We start from the raw sequence: 23520 nt of genomic DNA, 5'->3' as shown, positions 1-23520 counted from the left end.
ACGCTATTTAAAGGATAAGAAACTAGGAATGAAAAAAAAGGAATACGCTTAATGAGATAGACACTGAAAATACACGTCACGCATGCGTATAAGAATCACATCAGCATGCGCAGTAAAAACAATGAAATCAACTTTGCAAACCCCAAGTCTGCTGTCCTTAACACCGATTCACCTAAAACGCACATTATTTCAAACTTTTATCCTCGTTCAAAATCTGGTATGGAGAACTACACGATCTAAAGGACTAATTAATTGCCGACTTTAAGAAAATCAGAAGTCTTTAGTCAGAAAAACTACTTAGAGCCATCATAATCAGTTACATGAATGGCGGTATTTTGGGCAGCTATTAAAAATTGAATTGAAGCACTCTTGGCTGAAATGTTAGTAGAGTGAAGTCATTATACCCTTGAAATAAACACTTGACTAATGCATTTTAGTTTACCCTAATTCCATTGTTTTCCTTTGTGTCTATTTGACTATTATACACGTTGACGAGTAATTTTTTAAAGGAAGAGAAAAAAGAGAAGGTGCTCGAGAGCGGGACGTTAGATCGATGGAAATAGACTGACTAGAAATGACAAAACGCATTTGACTATTTATTGGAATGCAACCAAAATTTGATCAAATAAACTAGAATTTAAATAAATTCCAAAGCCTGGAAGGTTTTCAAATTCACAGTAAAAATACGGCACAATTTTATGCTCTTTATGCTCTCATTTTTTGGTGTTTTCTTCGTGATTGACAAAAACGCGCTAGTATTGAATATCCCTTTTCTGTTCGATAAATATAATAATTATACTATTATTTGACATTGCCGCCGATAAAATTGCTAATGACTTCCGAACCTTTATCGAATAATTTGAAAAACCGTTAAAAAACTTTTTTTTTTTCAGTACAACTACTTTCGTCATTCATGTGACGGGAGTCTGTTATTGCTAACACTTTTCAACACTCATAATCAGTTCGAAAAACTTTACAGTTAACGAGATCAAAGTGCCTCCGGCAGCCTGTTAAGTGTTGGTTGCTCTAAAAAAAACTAATATTCTTTACATGCTTTAGGTGACGACAAAGAATAAAATATATATTTACTAAGTTTAAATAGACTTAATAAGGTAGTCAAAACGAGAATAATCCCATCACATATGTAATGTATAAAGTGGAGAAATATTGAAAGTAGGCTACCTTTTTTGGAGAGGAATAGTTCTGCTGTTTTCCTTTGGTTCTGGACTGTTCCTCATCAGTCCAAGTTACACATATATATAGATACTATGTATAAATTTTGACGTCCTATGGTGCCATGCCAAACTTGGTTGGCATAGATAACAGCTACCCTAAGTATGATTTGTTTAATGAGTCACAAAGAATTATGAAGTATGGGGACTATATTTGTGACTGATATTTGACGATATTATTTTTTTAAATTTTATTTGACTTTTTTAAAATTTTATATGACTGCTGTTTAGTAAACTCACGCTTGAGATGTATAACAATCCATCTATAAATAATGTCCAAACAGACGAAATTATCAATTGAAAAGACGTGCGCAGACAAAGTTTTTATCTATTTCGTAAGGTTATGACATTTTGCTTATTGAATTCACATCACCCATAGTGCAGTTCGGGCTTGGTGTGCAACATGCGACAAAACCTTCCCCAATCTTTTTGAAATAGCTGTGTATCGCAGACTGACCATTTGGCAACGCTGGGGAAGCAACCTTGTTCATTTTTATGGACTTTTTAAACGACTTGTTATCGAAGACATATATTGTCGATTGCTTCAGGTTTTCAATAGCCTATCGCTACTGTAATAAACCTTTCCCGAATCCACTAAACAATGGCTCGAGCTAGCTCCAAGTCAAAGTTGGGCTTGACTTATTCATAGACCGTTTTCTCAAGGTTGTGTGCACACTCCAAATTTATTGAACTTAACAGGCTTAAAAAAAAAACTTAAAAAATTACCAAATCGATTATTCTCAAGTTTAATCATAAAACTGGCTTCTCAATTTTACTGAATTTGCGTTTTTCAGTTTTGTGGCCCGTCAAGTTGGATGCGCACGCAACCTTGAGAAAGCTGTCTATTACTGAGTATTTTAACAAACTTAGCCTCGACTTGTTTCAATCTTTTCGTGGTTACTCAAGCGAATAGGCCCTTTGCAGTTAACGGTCACGTGTCTGTACTCTTGCGTGGTTTTTCTTTTCGTTTTTTCTATTGGTGATTTTTTAAGCTACTTAATTGTAAAGAACTGAGTGAAACGATGTGTAACCAGTGTATTATGAAATGCAGTTCTATAACGATCTCTCGAAACAGGTTATAGAACGTGTGTTTGCACTTCACTATGAAATACCACCCATGGGAATCAGAATATTCATTACTTTGCTCTCAGTGAATTAACCAGCACGTGATTACTGAGCTGGAAAGGGCCTATTCGAGAAAGGTTTGTTACATGGCAGGTCCAGAAGGCGAACCCATGACCATCGTTGCCGTTTAGATACAGCGCATTAACTGCGTATGCGCACACCACCCATTCTTATATTTAAGATTTTTTTCATAAGGTCGATCAACTTAACTTTTATTGTTAATTTTTTATTTTACTGTCAACAGGACTTGACGGCGAGATTCATATCTAATTAATATGAACTTCAATTCTTTTAATGTCACCTTGTCGTTTGATATAAATATACAAAACATCCAAAAAGCACTTGTCTTCATCAGATGAATCTTGGATTTTAAATAACAATGAACTGGAATGAAAGGAGTGGATTGTAATGAGCTGTTTACTTGGTATTTTCAATTCGATAATAGCATCTTCATTTTGTTGTTGTTGTCGCTGATGATGATGACGATGACGACGACCAGAAGGCAACGACGACGACATGTAATGAAGATGTATTCAGCTAGTCTTCGGTGTCCACCCGACTTCTTTTAGACGGCAATGGCTTTATCATTTGACTTAGCAACCTGTAAAAAATATAGCTAATGGTTTCTAAAAAAACTAAAACTAAATTAGCTAAGTGGAATCAGAATTGAATAAAAGAGAGGTTACATCACATCTCTGCAAAAACATGGGATAATGCGGGCAATAATGTGGTTACAACAATGCTGCAAGTTGAAGAGCAAATGTTTCTTGCATTTCCACTCCTCCCGCAACAAATTCTTTTGTTGCAAAGGAATTAGAAAGCTTCTAATTGGTTCAAAAAAGGAAATACGTAGTTCACGGAGCTAGTTGTAATATACGAGCAACTTTGACTCTGCAACTTGCAACACAACATTGCAGCGCGCACGACAAGGTGTTTAGCTCAATTTTGTAGCTCGAACCTCACCAATCCTCAAGGCAATAGATAGGTCCAGGATCCACAAACACCAAGATTAAGTTTTAAAACTAAAAAGAGCTTCTACTTCTTGCAACCAATAAAATATGTTTCGCGCGAACGTAGTAATAGAGGCAATATTTGCTCTACAGTCTGCAATGTAACAAAGCTGTGCAACATTAATGCGTTGCCACTCACAACAGTAGCTGTGGTTTTGCTTAATATTTAATCCCACCTTTATAAAGCGAAACCACAGCTACTGTTGTGAGTGGCAATTTTAAATTTCAAAAAATTGTTGTGAGCGCAAAAGGTATTAATACGGCCAATGTTTGCTCTGTAACCTGTGACGCAACAATGCTGCGCGACATGTTGCACATGCACAATTTTGTCATCCGTTTCACCACACCTTTTATGTTACAAGAATGATCATCTTAATTCAGTCATGACGTATTATTATACTTTACCTTACTGCATAAGCACCCAGGCAAACAGATATACACAAGGCAATAGCTGCATCTAGGAACCAAACTGATTTATTTTCTTCATATGAAAGAGAGCTCATTAGTAACCCAAGAGCCATGACAGCACCAGCCAGTGAACTAAACCCTGCAATGTGACGAGATAAAAAGCTAGTGGCTCATTAAACACCTTTTAGCTAGGTTAAGTATTGGCAGCGTTTGCACAAAAATAATCTAATTTCAAAGTTTAAATTCAAGAGTTACATGAGTTACACATAAATAAAAGCTAACTCACCGTCGGTCTTTAATGAGCTACTCGATAGTCTCTCGGCCACTACAAATTTCATCCAAGCCAAAACAGAAAATACAACGAGACAAACACCAGAAATAATTTGAATGCCAATAAACTGAGGGAGGAAAAGAAGAAAACATTGCTTGGTAAAATACGATTCACATGTTTAACACGATTTGAATCCTTGAACAATCTCTGGACTGACTGATCAATAACAACTGAAGTCATCAACGACAGCATGCAACAACAATAACGATAACAAAAACGATAAAAATGACGTCATGCAGCTGTTTCATTCACATATGTCGTGGCATGGGTAGTGTAGTGGTTTACCGCTTGTCTCTCACCGGTGTGGTCCGGTTTCGAACCCCAGCTCAGACTGGATCATATGTGAGTTGAGTTTATTTGATGTGTTGTTCTCTCTCTTGCCAAGGGGGGTTTCTCCGGGTTCTCCGGTTTCCGCTCTCCGTAAAATCAACATGTGAGTTGAGTCTTGTATGTTCTCTAAACCAAACAAGAAGAACAAAATATTCCATACTAGATTATAGTACAATACCTCATGCGGGTGTCTGTCTACGATAAGAGATCGGACTGCTCTAACAAGTATTCCAAGAGAAGACACGATAAAGCACACTCCCATTACTATACATGCTCTAAAGAAAAACAACAATAACACAATGAGAAATGAGATTAGATACGCCGTATTATCATTGCCGCATAGTTTATAACGAGAAAACAATACAATCCTTACAAATATTGCTCTAATATGCGTCTCCCTTACATGTCTAGCAAGCCAGTGGTGAATTTTGTTTCAGCCAATCATTGCGCATTTAGCTGTTTTATCCACAGGCTAATGTAACCAAACTTTTGCGTATTTTCTGTTTTCTTTTAAACAACATAAAATAAACGTGCCTACAAGAAGCAGAAATAAGGAAAGGAAGAAAAAACAAGTTGAGTTAACCACCAAGTTTGCTTCGTTCTCCAAGCTCCAAAAATGCTTTGGTCATTTGGCCGGCCATTTTGTCCACTCATGCTTTGCGTGCCGCGCGTTCACCGCCCAGCTGGAAGTTTGATACAACTACTACCAGAACCCGAAATTAAGCCCGTTAACCAGGCTTTTACATCCTGCAGTATAACCAATCAGAGATCCAGATAGCTGATTAAATTACTGATCCTGTATAACATACCTTCTTTCTCTGTCCCATGTAAGAGTCTGTCCTTTGTCTCCAACAAATCTCCAAAGTACGACAAGCGTAGACAGGACATCTAGAAGCGAGTCAAACTAAATATAGGATAGAAAACAGGTGCACTTAATAGACGTGGTAAACTAAATTGTGCACAATCAAGTACATATACAGGAGTATAAAAACATAGAAAAAGTACTAACTCATTCATGGTTCAGACTCCCCTTAGTTACCGTTGCTATCACCCTCAAGCTCAAGAAAATTAGTTAGATAATCTCAGAATCAATTTAAAACTCTGATCGTGGAAAATTGATAAATTGTTTCAATTGTTTACTGTCCTGTAAAATAATAGAAAATTGCCTCGTAATCCTTGTAGTACTCTTTTAAAAACGAATAATGTGTAGTTTTTAGTTCCATTGGGAAAACTGCTGTAACGGTGATTGGTCAGATATTGTCTGAGTCTAAACCATGAATTCTAAGTTTTCTAAGTAATGGTACACCTTAGTTAATGGATAACACGTAGCAACAGTAAATGGCGATACTCTACCTGGTCTCCTACACGAACTCTTGCATGTTATCTCAACAAGGGTGGGACGTAGCAGCAATATTTTTACCAACAGATGAGAATTTGCGAGGTACTATATTAACTCGTTTTATCTATCAGTTATTTTTTGGCAACATCTTAAAGTTTTTTGTTTTTTTTAAATAAATGACTTGTAAATACTTACAGCAAATCCGAAGGCTGCGGAGCTCTTTGCAACACTTGACATTGCTGAAGAGAATATATATTAGTCAATATACAAAATGCGAAGGACTGGATACGAAGTTGCATAAAAGCGAGGTCCATGGGGCCTATTGTTGGCGGCTTTAGATTTAATTCGTCGTTGCATGTGTCTATCTCAAAATGTCTGCAAATATCACTCTAAATGAAAAAGAAATCCCCGCGGCATTTTTGTTACACATACTCACGGCATCAGGGATTGGAGGAATGAATCGTCTCTCGATCGATCTAAGAGCGCATCAGATAGCCCATGTTTAATTTTATGGTCTTTGAGGATCGTTTGGTGTGATGTTTCCTCATTCAGTTTCAGACCACGTATTATCCCTTTGAGAACAAAATACGGTTTTATCCACACTGATTAAATTATCTTCTCATCCTTGGCAAGCTTTCACGGCCAGCTCAATAGCAGATATTAGAGTCACACTCTAAAGCTGCCTTCAAATAATTTAATCTAAATATCTCGACTTGAAGCAACTGTTTGTAACTCAAGTATCTGAATACAATATATACTTGCTTACAATATATACTTACAAAAAGCTGTCACACCAATGACAAAGGTGCAGACTAAAGAAACCAATGAAATAGCAATGGCAGCTTTTCTCCATTTTGAAATACTTTGACTGGTCATATAATGTTTCTTCTCATTAAGAAGGTAGTCTAGAAATAAACAAACATACCGTATAGAATCTATAAGTCTTATATAATTTTCATCTTCACGTTCTTGCAAATTTGACTGCGTGTGCGTCGATGGCGTCAACAGCCTGCTCCTTTTACCAATACAGCATGTGCATGGTTTCTCGGCCAATCAGAGCGCGCGTACTATCTATATATGATATATAATAAAAATCGTTAATTTTGCGACAAAGAAATTCCAACCTACTCTACATATCTCAAAGTCTATCGATTTCTGGTGACTAAATTTAGTACGATGAGATTGTTAATTTGAATGGCGTTGTCAATATGCATGGCGTTCACCAAACGTTTCTGTTCATTGACCATGAATAGTTGCATGTCGAGGCTGGAGTTTCCGCGCATGGCAAAAATATGCTTTTTAATTTATCATGCAAGGCAACTCCAACCTTGGCATGGAACTATTATTCGTGGTCACGGAACGGAACATACTGTAAAATGGAGTATTTAGAGCATTAAAAGGCAATGAGTAAGGACTAGTCTCCCTCACAGCCGCTTTCAGTCGACTGTGGGGGAGACTAAGTAAGGACTGACTGTCTTACGGATTTCGGTGACTCCTAACAGCTAGCTAATCGTATTTGGAATGTTTTTATTTATAGATCCATAGTATCGGAATATTAATCGGAACGTGATATCAAAAAATCGTGTTTATCATAATTGGGTAATATCTTTTATTATTTATGATATTTTTGTCAAAATCCGTTGATTACCGAAATAGCAAGATAATTGATGGTTTTCAACCATTCCCAAGAGAATTAAATAACAAAAGACACGGCGGCCATGTTGGAGGATATAACAAAAGAATTCATTGACAATGCTTTTGTTAAGTTCCTCCAACATGGCCGCCTTGAAAACCATCAATTTTATAGTGGACTAAATGATCTCTGTCGTCTTGGAGGAAGGTCACCAACAGAGATGAATGCGGCGGCCGGCCGAACTCATTTACTGGAGTAGATATAAAATCAGTTATTAAATATTAAGACCTATATAAAATTTATATCCAAGATAACAAATGGTAAAAATTATATGACAAAGATAAGAGGAGATAAATTGATTTTTACGTATACAAATAAACAATCAAACAAGCAAGCTAAATATGAGTTCATTCAACATATATCATATACATCGAAGAGGAAGACCGTTAAATAATAATTAAAAAACTGGATAATCTTTTGTTGTTGTTGTTATATAATACCTATTTCCTTTTAGACTTCTAATATAAAGTATTGTTAATTTGCATTCAAGAAAGGTCATAAAATTGATTTCAAAGACAAATTAAAATATTATGTATTACAGCTTGGCAGTCGAGCTGCAAATATCAGTTGCTAGCAAGCTTTAAAAGGACTGAAAGCATAGTATTTATGGATTTAAAACGTCAATGAATATTTCAATAAAGCTTATTATGTTGACTTTAGGTTCAATGCCAAAACTAAAAGTCTGAAGTAGTTGTCGAAGCGTATGCGTATCCTGTTTGTATATTGTATATAGTTCAAGACAAGTTACAAGATTCTAGACACAAAAACTGTTATGTTGTCAAAAACATAAACCAGCACACACAAAACACAAAATTTCGCAAAAGGACAATGTTCAAAAACTGCTCATTGACTCGTCGGATAGAAAAATCGTAGATAAAGCGGTATTTTCCAAAGCAAAAGAACACTATTCTAAATAGAAAACTCACCGTCATCATTGGGAGACACGCAGGGAACCGTATCTTCATCTTCAGGTTTCAAACCATTTCTTATATCATTTTCATGATCTTTAAGAATAAAATTCGTTCCATACTTGGATTTATTATCCATTCTTCAGCAACTGTTTTGAACTTCTGTAAGATTTTGATGCAAAGCCATGTTTTTTGGTGCTTATTCAATATTGCTTGAGTATTATTAGCGATAAGTGAGCCTTAGTGGTTCAACAACTGGTTAATATGCTAATTTCCCTAATTATATTCATAAATTGTTTTTTTTTTCTTGCTCCAAGAAATCCCAGGTTACGTTCCGAAAGGGTCTTTAAAACCTTGCCACTAACCCTAGAGCTTACTTGTAAATAAAAAGGTTGCAAAAAGATATTATTTTTACTATTTTTTGATTTACGTCTCAGTAATATAAGGCGCCAATTTTCCCGCCCATAAAATGCTTTCAATTTCTAATTTATTCTCTCCTCTATCATAAAAACCGTGAAAAGGAAAATATAGTCTTTAATTAATAATATGCGTATGTCGCTTGCCTATGCATTATCCGAAAACTAAGAAAAACCCAGAAAAAATACTGTCCCATTGTGTCCCGTTCATATCCCGCGACTTTCCCGCGAAGGTTCTGGTTGCTGGTTGTCGATTCCTTTCCGGAAATGTCCGACTGTTTTCCGATTGATCCCGACAGAATATCAATATAGTTGTTTAGTTTGGATTTTGACCTCCCGTCTCAAGAACCTCGTCGGTAAAATTCATAGCCTTTTTCTGAGGTCTCTTATATTCCAAGGACTTCCAGATAGGGTCATAATGTATTGAAAAGAAAGTGTTCTTTCTTCTGCTTTTGATTTTTGACATAGAATTTTGGTAGAGACGAGATAATAGTTGCGTGAACAAATATAGGAGCTGTGTTAGCTAGCCATGGCTTACGTTCGCGTAGCTGGTACTGCATTTGCTTTAGGATGTGGTCTGTATGGATACAAATACACCAAGGATTTCTTTGATAAGAAGGTATGTTAGATAAAATCTATGCTTAATAGGAAATTAATTCGGTTTCTGTACTATTCAGTGTTAAAAATCATTTGTAAGGCTTCAAGGTTCAACTCCCATCTGTTTTTACCTTCTTAATTTTTAAAGTTCATTCATTCGCTTTAAACCTAGCCTTGATTGCTAAGCAAGCACTTTAAATACAGACTAGAGTGACTCGCAGTACTGTGTAGGGACAGGTTTGTACACATTTAAAGAGTCATGTACATCATTTTATCAAGCTTCAGCGAACAGCTTAATGATGAATATTCAATTAGACTTTAAACACCGAACTCCCTTTAGTCTGACAAGCTTTGCAATATGATAAGCTTAAGCTAACTTTACCACAATTGATTTTAAACTATTTTTTTCTAAAATCCTAAGGATGAGGATTCTAAAAGAATGAACAATATGATATAAAAGTTATCCAGGATAAATAATAGCCATGGAAAACACCTGGAGTCATATAATTATATTCCCTAGGAAACTGTGAGATGGCCCAGAGTCCAACTGAATGAAATCATGACTGCTTTTATAATTTGTTATGCGATATATGATGGCTTTCCTCATTTTTGGGTGTTGCAGTATGTGCTATAAATGAAGACAACCACAAGGAAATGTAATATTAAAATATAGTGTAGTGATGGAATGACAGAAAGTGCTACAGTGGCTGCCCAGGAGGCTACGTATACATTCATTCTGAATCTGTCTAAAAATTTTACAACTGTTTGTTTTTTCCATGCAGAATCAAATAGCAATAGTGCAAGCAGCAGAACAAGCAAACCAGATTGGAAGGACACATATTCCACTGCCCACAAGGTATAGATCTAGATGATTACACTCCCTCAACTAAGGGAGCATTTATTTTTTAGAAGAGGGAGAGGGTGATGGTCAAGTTTTTTACACAGCCAAAAACTGAAGGTCATCAGTATTTTCCTTCACTCAAAAACAAAACTGAAAAATGATGGAAAGGGTCAAGATTTGCTCCTTTAAATAAATGGAAGGTTGTTGATTTTTCTAAAGTAGTACATGTAGATTCCTCTGGGCCGCACACCTCTATAACAAATTAATACTCCAAATACTGTCATGTTTTCTTACGAAATAACAATGATAATAAATGAGTCTGATTGTGTGTTTCAGGAAGGGGACTGGGGTTGAATATTAAAAATGGTTGCAAATGTTTGCAGAATATTTTACAATCATAATGAACCTGTGAATATGTTTTTCTCATTATTAAAACAATTTTTTGCAGGTCAGCCAATATTGACAAATTAAAAACAACTAAAGAATTTGATGTGTTGGTGATTGGCGGTGGAGCTACTGGTGCTGGTGTGGCTCTTGATGCTGTGACTAGAGGTTAGACTATTTTATCCTAACTTTAATAATGTTAAAGAAGATTATTGCATTGATCAACAATTTTGAAATTAATGTGATAATAAACTTGCAGGTCTAACTACAGCAATTGTTGAAAAAGAAGACTTCTCAAGTGGAACAAGCAGTAGAAGCACTAAACTTATACATGGAGGGGTGCGCTACCTTCAAAAAGCAATCATGAATCTTGACCGAGAGCAGGTAGGACAAATTGTCAAGTCGGGAGAGTAAGGGGAACTTACCAACCTCCACCCCATCCCCATCCCTTAGCGAGAATGCGAGGCTAACTTGGAAATACAAAGAAATGCAACAATTTCCATCGAGAAAAAGTCTGATTTTGTTTGTATTTTCATTTCAGCCCAATGCATCTATTATGATTTTGAGAAGACTCCATTTAAATATAGTCAATTTTATTACCATTGATTCTAAAATTAATGTTAAAATCGTATATCTGTCATTAACTCGTAGTGGAAGAATTTCATCATAATACATAAATGTGCACTGTAAAAAATAACCATTTATATTTACTTTACTAGTACAAGCTTGTCAAGGAAGCACTGCATGAGAGAGCAAATCTTCTTGCTATTGCACCTCATTTATCAGGACCTTTGCCGATAATGTTACCTGTCTACAAGTATGTTATGTGAAAGTTTTATTGCATGTAGAACTTGTTCTCTAGTAAGAGGTGGGAATGTTAAGTCAAAAGAAATGAAGTGCATGAATATTTGGCATTTAGACCTGTCAACTCCAAGCTGCCAACTAATCTATTGAAGAAATACAACAGGGTTTTCATTATTAGTCCTAACCAAAAAACTGTGGGCACCTAGAAATATTTCAAGAATGTTTTTTAACCATTCAGAAGCATTATTATTATCTTGTGGTTAGAGTCATTTCTGATTGGCCAAAAAACAATAGAAAATTCCTGGAATATTTCAAGGTGCCCATGGTTTTTTGATTAGCACTGTAAGTTTGAAAGGATAGGTCTGAAGAAGATTATGGTAGTTTACTGCAGTTTTCCATATTCTGCTATCTCAGACATTACAACGACTTGTTGTGAATTTTTTTTTACTGCCGCCAGTCAAGAACATAAGAGTACTTGCTTTTGACTGCCAAGTTCTCAGAATATTGAAAACTGCAGTTAGCTGGAGAATTTGGTTCAGTTACTGGAGCATTCTCTGATCTCCGACCCTTAATGAAAATCAAGGGCATACTGTGTGTAGTTATAAAGCATGTAGGGATTGGCAGAACATGAGAGAAGTGTTAGGAGAAGCATTACTTCAATTGTATGTTCAAAGTATAAAGTAACATTTTTCTCATTTTGTGATTACAGATGGTGGCAGTTACCATATTTCTGGGCTGGCATCAAGATGTATGACCTAGTGTCTGGAAGACAACTAGTCAAAAGCAGTTATCTTGTAGGCAAAAAGAAAGCTCTGGAACTCTTTCCCATGTTGAAGAAGGAAAAACTCTGTGGTGCTATTATCTACTATGATGGTATGATTTAAAAATTCACCCCTTGCACTTAGGAATAAAGTCGAAAGAATTGTCATCTTACAGGACCCAATTTAGTGGGGAGAGGTGGAGCTACCTTGGCATTTAACTCAAAAAATGTCTAAAAAACTAAAAGTCGAATCCCAGAATTACAGCTCTTCTCAATCGCACACGTGAAATCATCAATTTGCCATTGTGACCTGGAGTTGGTTTTGGTGTACGTCAGTCAATGTGTTTCCATGACATTCCATAGGCATGTGCCCTTAAAAGCTTTGTGTTTTCCGACAATGCTGGGAAACACTTTGATTGGCAAAATCTCTAATATGTCTTGAAAAAAATATTCGTGCATGATTGAGAAGCACTGTAAATGTTTTGCATGCATGTATGCAAATGGGAAAAAGTAGGGTGCAGAATCAAACTTCCCAGTCTGGGGTCAATTCCATTTTTGTGAGCATTGCATGCAATCTTTTCTTCACCTTTCAGGTCAGCACAATGATTCTCGTATGAATATAGCAATAGCACTGACGGCTGTTAGACATGGTGCCGCTGCTATCAATCACACAGAAGTACTGTCACTCTTAAAGAAAACTACCAAAACAGGTAGGTAAAGATGTATTGTGCCATTCCAGAAATTATTCATACCCCCATGGAGGACTTTGGAATCTCCGAAGGGTGGAAGGGTCAGAGAAGGAACAAAATTAAAGAGTCTATATGGAAGAATATTGGAATTTCTGGGGGTAGGAGTTCTTTAAAACATCCTCTATATGTGTGTGTGTGTGTGTGTGGAAGGGGGGGGGGGGGGGGGGGGTGGATAATTTCTGGAACTACACATTCCGGAAGGCTTAGGGTGGCATAATGTGCTTTGAATACACAGTTTTGCATTCGATACATACCACTGTCTTTGAAGACCACAGAGTCATTTGCACAGGCTTACCCTCATTTATAAGTCAGCTATTCACAAATACCATTAAGATTTTGTTGGATATCAAAACATTGGTGTTTTTTTAAGCTGCACATTCTTTACATTACAGTTGACTTTTTCAAATGATTTGCTCTTAAGTAAGGCTTATCTGTGCAGATAAGTCTTCAGGCGTAAAACCTAGTGGTATTTACCAAACTAGAAAAAGAGCTATTGGGAAAATAGCGATAAGATCTATTTATTATCAATAATATATATATATGTGCATGTTTTCTAGCTTGTCATTGGTTGGTTACCAGCCATCAGTCACCAGCCTATCTGGATACAGTATTATTAACCTTGATTTTAATATTTTATTTTCCCTTGACCAGCTGAAGGCAAGGTACAAGAGGTAGTATGTGGTGCTCGCATGAGGGATAACCTTACTAACGAAGAGTATGATGTCCATGCCAAGTGTGTCGTGAATGCTACTGGTCCCTTTACTGATAGTATACGTAAAATGGACAAAGACGATACCCCAGATATATGTCAGGCTAGTTCTGGGGTTCATGTTGTTCTTCCATCATATTATAGGTAATATTATAGGTCATATTTATTAAAGGAAAAATACAGTTGCGAGGTATAGAGGCTGAATAAATTATTGTAGGGCATTGAGTGTTGCCGGTTAGAGTAGAACGACAGTAATGGGATTAAGTTATTTTGTTTGTGAAAACCCTTTTTTGTCCTCCTTTTTACCAGTCCAAAAGACATGGGTCTGTTAGATCCAGCCACTAGTGATGGAAGGGTCATTTTCTTCTTGCCCTGGGAAGGTAAGTACTATTGTCTGGTTCACAACTCGTTTTTGAGACTACAACTTAAATTATTAAATTAATTATCAAATTAACGAAAATTATTCTTGGATCGTAAAATTGGTCAATTCAGTTGAATGATGTTTTTGTCTATAACTACGATTTTATATAGCTTAGATGTGACACATGCTATGGTTGGACGAAAACTATGTTTCATTAGTGAATGGAGCATGGTTTCTGACACCATTGATCTGCGTGCATAGCAAACTTTGCAAAGAAGTGCAAGAAAACAGCATTGAAAATGAAAACTGATTTTTTTCTTTTTTCTTAATACGTGCTAACACTCGGTAAATCTTTCTCTGGTTGGTCAGGTCGTGCGATAGCTGGTACCACAGACACACCTACAAAAGTCAGCTTTGAACCAGAACCGCAGGAGGCAGAAATTCAGTTTATTCTCAGCGAGATTAAACACTACTTGAATGAAGATGTAAATGGTACGTATTATCATTATCATTATACCGTATATGAGGATTCAGTTCTTCCCTGGCAGCACCCTTTTTGCAACTTTTTTATATTATAATTTGTTTGCAAATAAAGTTATTATAAATTAGTGCATGAGTATCATTTTCATCGCTATCGCCACCATTATCACCATTACCACCACCTTTGTCATTACTATCACCTTTATCGTTACCACCTTCATCACTATCACAATCACCATCATCATCACCATTACCATCGCCTTTATCATTACCACCTTTATCAATATCACTATCATCATCATCACCATCACCATTTACCACCTTTATCGTTACCACCTTCATCACTATCACAATCACCATCATCATCATCACCATTACCATCACCTTTATCATTACCATCATTCTTAGCAACTTCACGATTGTTATCACCACGATTACTCCGCTATTGATAGGCAACCAAAACAGCGAGAGGTGTTTTTATCGTTGATAAGTACGTTACGTTGACGCCTCCTTCCCTCTTATCCTCAATTCTTAGCTGATTTACATATTTCAATTCCCTTTTCAGTTCGTCGGGGTGATGTGATAGCAGCCTGGAGCGGCATTCGCCCTCTCGTCCGAGACCCCAAATCTAAAAGCACCGAATCGATTGCACGTAATCACGTGATCGACGTCAGTGACAGTAACTTAGTCACCATAGCAGGCGGGAAATGGACTACCTATAGATCAATGGCTCAAGACACAGTAGACACTTGCATCAAGGCCTGTGGGCTCACACCTGCACGTGACTGCCAGACAGATGGTCTGCTGCTGGAGGGAGGGGTGGGGTACACACCAAACTTGTTTATTCGACTGGTTCAGGATTTCGGTCTGGAAGAAGAGGTATGCGTCTTCTCGCTGCTTTGAGGCACTTATTATTATATTAAAAGGTGTGTTATGCAGAGAGAGAGAGAGAGATAGTGAAGATGCAACCCGGAGAAAGTGTTTCTTACTGAGGGAGCGATCAAAGAGAGACATTTACTCAATACAAATAGAAGTGTATTTTGAATCATATTTTGTTAATTTATACACACTCCATTAGTTAACCTCACTTGATAATGACGTCGGATGATGTCGAAACGTCATCTTTTTGCGTTTGTCTTTCTAATGAATTTCATATCAAGGTCTAGACTTATCAAAAAGTGTTTTTACTTAGGAAAAAAAAAGGAAAAGAAAGAGCGAAAAGAGGTGCTGAATGGGAAGCTAATTTTAGAAAAGTCGCGTTTAAAAGTGTCTTTTGTGAAGGAATAGAAAGAGCGTGCGGTTGGTTAATCGTGGTCGCGGAGTTTAGAGGTGTTCATTAAGGAGATACAGAATGGTTGGTTAACATGCTGGCGTTAAAAAAGAAATGTTTCGCAGAGGTGGCCGCTCACAAATATTTTATTCAAATACCTAAAGTTTCATTCCTTTCTAATTACTAATATCCTCAAATATCATTTAGGTTGCAAGAAACCTTGCTCGTAGTTATGGTACCAAGGCTCCACAGGTAGCCCGTCTAGCAAGTCTGACAGGCAAACGATGGCCCGTGGTGGGACAGAGACTTACGCCAGACTTTCCCTACATCGAAGCTGAGGTCGGTAACTGATTAAAAATATTGGTGATTGACATTTCGAGTTGGGATGGGACAGAAGAAAGCGTGCGGGCAACAGAAAAAAGCAAATTTTCTGTACTTGATTACTTGGCGTAAATATTCAAGTAACTGAAAACAAGCCATACCTCAAGGGTTGGAAAGATATGTAGATGAGGAGAGGGGTGGAGGGAGGGAGGAAGGAAGGAAGGAAGGAAGGAAGGAAGGAAGGAAGGAAGGAAGGAAGGAAGGAAGGAAGGAAGGGAGGGAGGGAGGGAGGGAGGGAGGGAGGGAGGGAGGGAGGGAGGGAGGGAGGGAGGGAGGGAGGGAGGGAGGGAAGTAGAAGATGGAGAGAAGAAGGATGTCCTTGATTGAACTGCCTGCTTTGCCTGAAAGTACCAATAACTGGAAAAGAGTCATTAGTGTTTAAAGGGGTGAGAGGGGCGAAGGACGTGAGGGAGAGCAGAGGAGGCAGGGAAGGAGGATGTCCAAGATGGAATTCTTGAGAACCATATCACGGATTATCATAGATATCAGGACAGGCATGAAATAATTGAACGTTTTTTTTTTTTTGATTAGGTTCGATACGCCGTACAGGAATATGCATGTACCGTTGTTGATGTTCTAGCGAGAAGAACACGATTAGCCTTTTTGAACGTACAAGCTGCTAATGAAGCTATACCCAGGATAGTAGAAATAATGGGTCGAGAATTAAACTGGAGCAAGGAAAGAAAACAGGTAAGATTCTGATACGCTATATACATACGTTATATGCTATAAGGTATATAATAGCGTTCACACAGGGTTGATAAATAGAGCTCTCTTGAAGTGGGTGTTATGTTTTTCCTTTTCAGACTATGTATCATTCCCTAGAGTATCATTTGTTTCTTTAACAGTTGCAACTGAGAAGACACATGAATATGAATCTAGACAACTTAAACAAGAATCTTATCAATCCCCCCCCCCCTCTTCTCCTATTCTTTCTTTCCCACTTTATTTCTTTTAATTCCTCTGCATTTTGTGTTACAGCAAGAACTGCGAGAGGCCCGACAGTTCCTTGGTCACATGGGGATGGATGTTCACGATAAAGTAAAACGAGTTGATGTTAACTTTACCGAAAAAGAAATCGAACACTACAAGAAGGCATTCCAACACTTTGACATTGATAAAAGTGGTAGCATAACCTTTAACAACCTGAAGAAACTGTTACAAGAAGAAGGAGATAGTAGCGTAACAGACGACCAGTTACGTGAACTTATTAGTGAAGTGGCCACTACTGAAAGCAATGCTATTCATCTCGAAGAATTCTTGCAGGTAACTAGATAATTTGACCTGTGAACGGGCTCTGAAAGGATAAACATACCTTCAGATCAAGTCATAAGGTCATAAGGTTATTTCTGCCGGGATTTGGTGAATGGCTCTTGCACGGCCACCTTAATTCCTGCACCCAAAGATATCCCATGATGCATCGTATACACTGAGATCATCCCTTAGAGATCTTTTCTTGATTAGGTTTATTTTTGATGAATGGCTTCTTACACGGGCACCTCAACAACTGCACCCCAAATATCCCATGATGCATTGTATACACTGAGATAATCCCTTAGAGATCTTTTCTTGATTAGGTTTAATTTTGGTGAATGGCTTCTTACACGGCCACCTCAACAACTGCACCCAAGATATCCCATAATACATTGTAGCATCATATACAGTGAAGTCATCTCTTGAAAATGTTTTCTTTGTCGAGTTTATTGTCACCAGCAATTGCTGGATGGCTTCTTGCATTGCCACCTTAACAACACTGTACCTCAAGAACCCATCCAATGATGCATATGTCTATACGAAATCTCTCGGACTTTTTTTATTCGTACAAGTCAGTAAACATTGAGCTAAGACGGAATTACCCGTTCAATTGAAAGACGCTCAAAATCCCTGGCTATTTCCCCACGGCAAGTGAACTGTGGTATAGCAATGTCATTTACTTTCTGTCTTTGTTTTTAGTTGATGAGTGCGCATAAAACTGGAGCCTTAGCCAACAACCGTTTTGCCGCCATCATACACCGTCATTATGGACATCTGAATCAAAATATTCCCGTGGAACGTAGCGGGGGTGGTGTCTAGTCACGTGGTACAAGCCAGTTCGACTCCTTATAATAAAAATATGCCTTCGCTTTAAAGATTTCGTTCTTCAACACTTCTCCATATAACTAAGATACTTCTAATAACCGTTTTACAAGATCCACACATCTTTTTCTTCGCATTTCTCAGACGGTTCCCCAAGGCTGTGAATATTTGTTCCATGAATGGAAACGAGTGCTTGGTTCAAGCAAATCCAAACCTTGCGTTCGTAGTTTTATCTCAGGTCAGGTCGACCAAGAGAAGAGGCAGTATACATAAAGCCGTGAGAAGACCTTGGTCGTAGGAAAAAGTCTTCCTTTCCCAGGGAACGCCAGAAACAAGAGATCTGCACCAGCAATAGGGTCACACACCTTCATGTAAATGGGGCCAAACACAGGCATCGTGGTTCTTGTTCTTGTTTCACTTGCAAATGTAAAGTGATTTCAGCGTGAAACAAAAATTATTTGCCTAAGGTGTTTAATCTGGTAGTCAAATAGTAACAAAAGCAAACAATGAAAATAAGATCTATAAGTCGACTTACCATGGGTTATGTAAATCCACTCTATTGGACCCGCAACTCTTATGTTGTCCATATGAAATGGGTGCACATGTATTAATAGTATTGCAATTTTCCCAATTTAGCGATGCATACTTGCACGCTGTTAACTACTTATGAGGTACATAACAATTGAAGTGCAAATGGACTACCTAGGTTTTACTAAAATTATTAGTACTTATACCTAGGTTTTACTAAAATTATTAGTACTTATACTGAACACTTATGTTAATTTGTATCTGATGTGTGGTAACAATGCTTATACACCAAAATGAAAAAGGTTTAAATAAATGAGAAACGTAACTGGGGGTGAAGTCCGTCCAACCAGGGTTAGAGTCGGGCCGCAAGCAGGCAAGAACTGCGTGGATGTATGTGAACATAAATGATGTGAATCTGGCTGTCGTATCACAGCGTGGGACAACCACGACAGAGCTATGCTCCAACTAGATGAAAGATCAAATTGAAATTGCGAAGTTGATTTTTGCGGAGGTAGGAAAACCGGAAAAACCCGAAGAAAACCCCTCGAAGCACAGGAGAGAACCAACAAACAACTCTACTCACATACAACACCGAGACCTGGATTCGAACACGGGTCGTGTTGGTGAGAAGCACAGGAGAGAACCAACTAACGCCCTACTCACGTATGACACCGAGACCTGGATTCGAACACGGGTCGTGTTGGTGAGAAGCGGCGCATAAGTTTCATGTACTCTTACCGAACCATAAACAATCATTTTATAAATGTGAAGGTACTACTTTTTAGGTACAAAGTTTTAAACTTCGCATTTTTTGACCAAATATGGCGAACAAGTTCATTTGAAGAGTCTACTTTTGTGTGGGATTTTTACTTTTCGCTTCATTAAAAAAGGACCATACTTCCAGACATCGAGTGCTGAACCGTCGTAAGGCAGCGCGAAGCACTTACGGCTACGCCGGAGATTTCGACCCCGACACCGCTATCTGGAGATTTACAGACTGATCAGGAAGCTCGGCCGAAGCCTAAAGGAGAGGTTAGTCGGACCCTAGACAGTAGATGATTAACCCCTTGCTATGAACAGCAAACTCGAACTCTTAATTGTGAGGCTGATGGCTTTGAACGAATACTCACTCTTTTCCATGTGGGATGCGTTTAGTAAAACTAAACGGAACATAGGAAATTAGACCAATTTCAAAGATCGATTATCTGCTATACACAGTAATGTCTATTGATTATCTAGTGTCTACTAAAAAAAAGGTAAAGGTAATATATTTTACTTCAATAACGCGGGGAGTGGTTGCCCAATTGACCTAATTCACTATGACGTCACTGCTTGTTTATGTCGGGGATAGAATCGCCAAATCCATGATATAAAATTCAACAAAATTTGTTCCTAGCGAAACAATTTAATCTAAAATGGCCTGGTTTTCAGATATGATATGTGTTAATATGTACTTGCTAGCCATGCGTTTGCTGGCTATTCTACTTCTCTTCGTGGAATGATACGGGATTTAGAACAATTTTCGGTTAGTTTGCGTTGATTTGACCCCCTCCGACGACCATGATCCTTTGCATTTAAACAATAGATTGTTGAAGATTGTTTTGATGTGACGTCATAGTGAAATAGGGCAATTCTCCCGAGCAAAGGGTTCATGATTAATGCGTTCGAAGGTGCGCCCTCTACCAGTGTCTATTATGTCTATAAATACACAATAGATGTGTATATTCTGCAAATCGCACTTCACTAGTAGCATACACACAGTCTACTCTACTGAATGACTTTAAAACGTGATGAAACGTGGAACGATAAGGAAGTTTTGTCAAGTAATATGAGAACGAAGAAGAGTTGAACTAGTAAAACTAAATCCACAAACTCAATCAAACCTTTAAATGCAGTCCCTACTAATTTCCAAGCCCTTAGATATTTTGGCACCCGGGTTTTGGTTGGACTACCTGTGTTTTTTGTACGTTCATGGTCGTTTATAGTGTGAACGTGAACGCTCTTGAAAACTGAGGTCGGATCGGTCTCGGATCTATCCAAACTAGATCGATCTAAAATGGACCTAGTGTGAACGAGCCCTTATTCTCGAGAGAATAAAACGTGATCTTAAATGAGAAAAAAAAAAAAAAAAAAAAAAAAAACATTACGCCCAAGGTAAAGAGGTCTATTGAAAGGTCTTTGGAGGTACGATTGTTTGTGTGTGCTAGCTTTGAGGCATAGTATTCTAATAATTTGAGGATAAATACTAGTAACGTTAATTATTCTAGCAATTCTCGGTTTTCACGTGACGTCACGAGCGGATTAAAACTTAGTGTCCGCCATATTGGTGCACAGGAAGCTCATTAGCATATGTCAAATCACACACGTGCGCTTATGTTTTGATTCGAATTATGCGATGTCCGAGGATTTACTCGTCGATATTTCAAAAAACGAAACCCAAGAACAGAAAAGAATTGAAGATACCTCTTCAATTGTCTTATCTGAATACGCCAAAAAGCTTGAAAATCACATTCGAACGAGATATTTAAAAAAAATCGAAGGTATTGGAGTCGACCCCGCGTGTTTACAAGGCGAGAAGTTAGATGCAGAATGTCTGCCACCGATCGAAGCCACCGATCTTCTCTCTTATCTTGTGCTGGAAACCAGCTTCTATACTTTAAGGCAGTTCAAGGCTTTCAAGAGTCTAGAGAGTTACAATCAAATGGTATCGGGCTTCATAACGAGCGTTCAAGGAAAAGCCATTGGAAATAAGTTCGTGGTGTTAGGAAAAGTTCGTCATTCGCAGCGAATGAATGAACCGCCAATACCAATTTGGATTATCGCTAATGGAGAAGGAACGATAATATCTGCCCACTGCCTTGGTTGCAAAGCAGGTCTAGCAGAGTGCTGCTCTCATGTAGGGAGCGTACTGTTTTATATTGAGGCGTGGAATCGTATACATGGAAAGTTGGCCTGCACAGAAGTGAAATGTACGTGGCTACTCCCAACTTACGTAAACGAAGTACCGTACGCTCAAGTTGAAGACATCAATTTTAAATCAGCTCGAAAGTTGAAAGATGAATTAGACGTTAAAATTGATGGTGTACAACCTTCGACTAGCACTCCGGTAGGGAAAACGAAGTCCGTCCCAAATGTCACCCCTACAGAAACGGATATGAAAACCTTCTTTGCAAAACTAAATGAGAGCCAAAAAAAGCCTGTCATTCTTTCTCTAGTGGCTCCTTATGCTGATCAATTTGTACTAAAAAGTCGGCGTGTTCTAACGATACCATCCCTTTACAATCATGAGAATCTGAAGCTGAACTACCCAGAGCTGTTACAAAAGTGCTGCAAAGTCGAACTATCTCTTTCTGATTCCGAGATAGAATTAATAGAACAGGAAACAAGGGATCAATCAAAAGGAACTGCGTTTTTTAAACATAGAGCTGGTCGTGTTGGGGCTTCAATGAGTTATTCTGTTGCCAATACAAATCCTGACCAACCATCTATCTCACTTATTAAAAACATTTGCTATCCACAGTTGTTTAGTGTGCAATCTAAAGCAATCAATCATGGAATCAAAAATGAAGGCAAAGCCATAGAGACTTACAACCATCTCATGTCTGCAAACCACAAAGATTTTGTACTGATAAAGTGTGGAGTTTTCATTGATAAGCAACATCCCTGGATGCATGCAACACCTGATTTCCTCTGTTCCTGCTCCTGTTGTGGTGATGGGTGTGGAGAAGTAAAGTGCCCTTACATTATTGAAAACTGGGACTTTGAAAGTTATGTGCTTAAGAAAAGTTCTTGCCTGGAGAAAGTGAATGGAATATTTCGACTAAAGAGAAAGCACCAGTATTATTACCAAGTGCAGCAACAATTGTCTATAACTGGTCGCCAATTTTGTGACTTTGTCGTGTGTGCATTCAGCGAAAACAAACCTCAAGTCTTCATTGAAAGAATTCTCCCAGAAACAAGTCACTGGGAAGCTATCGTTCCCAAAGTTACAAAAGTATGGCAGACATGCATACTACCTGAGATTCTTGCTCGATGGTATACAAGAAAACAGCACTTACCTGAAATAAAACCAGCAAACAAGTCCTCTGGTATTTGTTACTGTGGAATGCCTTCTCAAGGAAGAACTATTCACTGCAGTAACCCAAAGTGCCTAATAAAGGAATTTCGCCAGACATGTTTGCATTTATCAGATTCAGTCCCTGATGTTTGGTACTGTCCTAACTGCCGCTTGCTAGCAGAATTTCAATGCAAAAAGCCAAGAAAAGCATCAAAGGCAAGTTCTACTAAGTGCACACATAATGATCAAGCTTTGAAACTGGACAGTATTTGTGTATGTGGCTCATCACCAATGATGAATGAAAGGCTTCTCAAATGTCACAGTGAAAATTGCCAAAATGGAAAGTTTTTCCATCTCCAGTGTCTGGACTATAAAAGAATGCCTAACAATAGTCAAACTACGTGGGTGTGCAGCAATTGCAAGGTGTCTCAAGCAGCCAAAGTAACTGCATCTAGTTCTATTGGTCCTACCACTTGTTCTTCTTCTTCAAAAGCCAACACTGTTAGTGCTGCATCAACAAGCCAATTAAAATGTGAAAACAGTATTCCACAAATGCAAGCAGCTAAATTGGACAAAAAGGAAAGTACAATCATTGGTAATAATGCTAGTGCTGTATCTACTAGTTATTCATCAATTATTGATTCCAGTGATGATGAATCGGATGTCAAAATAACACAAGTGACTAAAGGGGTTTTAGACAAGAGGGCTTCCCTTGGTAGCCTCAATGACAG

General features: G+C 37.9%; 2 protein-coding genes across 2 annotated transcripts; one reads left to right on the top strand and one right to left on the bottom strand.

Moving 5' to 3' along the window:
* Positions 1-1540: 1540 nt before the first annotated feature.
* Positions 1541-8620, bottom strand: LOC116306487 (transmembrane protein 163a). Its single transcript, XM_031716558.2, has 8 exons — positions 8395-8620; positions 6555-6680; positions 5971-6014; positions 5246-5340; positions 4615-4711; positions 4062-4173; positions 3773-3914; positions 1541-2958 (listed from the first exon to the last, which is right to left on the bottom strand). The coding sequence occupies exons 1-8, from the start codon at positions 8513-8515 to the stop codon at positions 2895-2897; spliced, it is 801 nt and encodes a 266-aa protein (XP_031572418.1). The 5' UTR covers positions 8516-8620; the 3' UTR covers positions 1541-2894.
* A 492-nt stretch (positions 8621-9112) lies between these two features.
* On the top strand, positions 9113-19057 carry LOC116306484 (glycerol-3-phosphate dehydrogenase, mitochondrial). The gene is made up of 15 exons (XM_031716554.1): positions 9113-9411; positions 10172-10245; positions 10679-10782; positions 10874-10998; positions 11334-11431; positions 12128-12291; positions 12772-12888; positions 13579-13780; positions 13946-14016; positions 14367-14489; positions 15043-15356; positions 15955-16086; positions 16660-16818; positions 17110-17394; positions 18082-19057. The coding sequence occupies exons 1-15, from the start codon at positions 9322-9324 to the stop codon at positions 18199-18201; spliced, it is 2178 nt and encodes a 725-aa protein (XP_031572414.1). The 5' UTR covers positions 9113-9321; the 3' UTR covers positions 18202-19057.
* Positions 19058-23520: the final 4463 nt, after the last annotated feature.

Source organism: Actinia tenebrosa, unplaced genomic scaffold (assembly GCF_029948245.1).
Source record: "Actinia tenebrosa isolate PJP-AT-01 unplaced genomic scaffold, QUT_ActTen_1.0 PGA_scaffold4__44_contigs__length_22323623, whole genome shotgun sequence".
NCBI lineage: Eukaryota > Metazoa > Cnidaria > Anthozoa > Actiniaria > Actiniidae > Actinia > Actinia tenebrosa.
The sequence above is the reverse complement of the archived record's forward strand: the minus strand, read 5'-3'. Positions and strand labels throughout refer to the sequence as shown.

Bases quoted from the DNA above. Each gene is read 5' to 3' on its own strand.
- LOC116306487 (XM_031716558.2), bottom strand. From the start codon at position 8,515: ATGGATAATAAATCCAAGTATGGAACGAATTTTATTCTTAAAGATCAT. The intron at 5,341-5,970 runs GTAAGTATTTAC...TCCTATATTTAG, and splicing joins CCGCAGCCTTCGGATTTGCT to TTTGACTCGCTTCTAGATGT. The intron at 4,174-4,614 runs GTATTGTACTAT...TTCCTCCCTCAG, and splicing joins TAGACAGACACCCGCATGAG to TTTATTGGCATTCAAATTAT.
- LOC116306484 (XM_031716554.1), top strand. From the start codon at position 9,322: ATGGCTTACGTTCGCGTAGCTGGTACTGCATTTGCTTTAGGATGTGGT. The intron at 11,432-12,127 runs GTATGTTATGTG...TTGTGATTACAG, and splicing joins ATAATGTTACCTGTCTACAA to ATGGTGGCAGTTACCATATT. The intron at 14,490-15,042 runs GTACGTATTATC...TTCCCTTTTCAG, and splicing joins CTTGAATGAAGATGTAAATG to TTCGTCGGGGTGATGTGATA.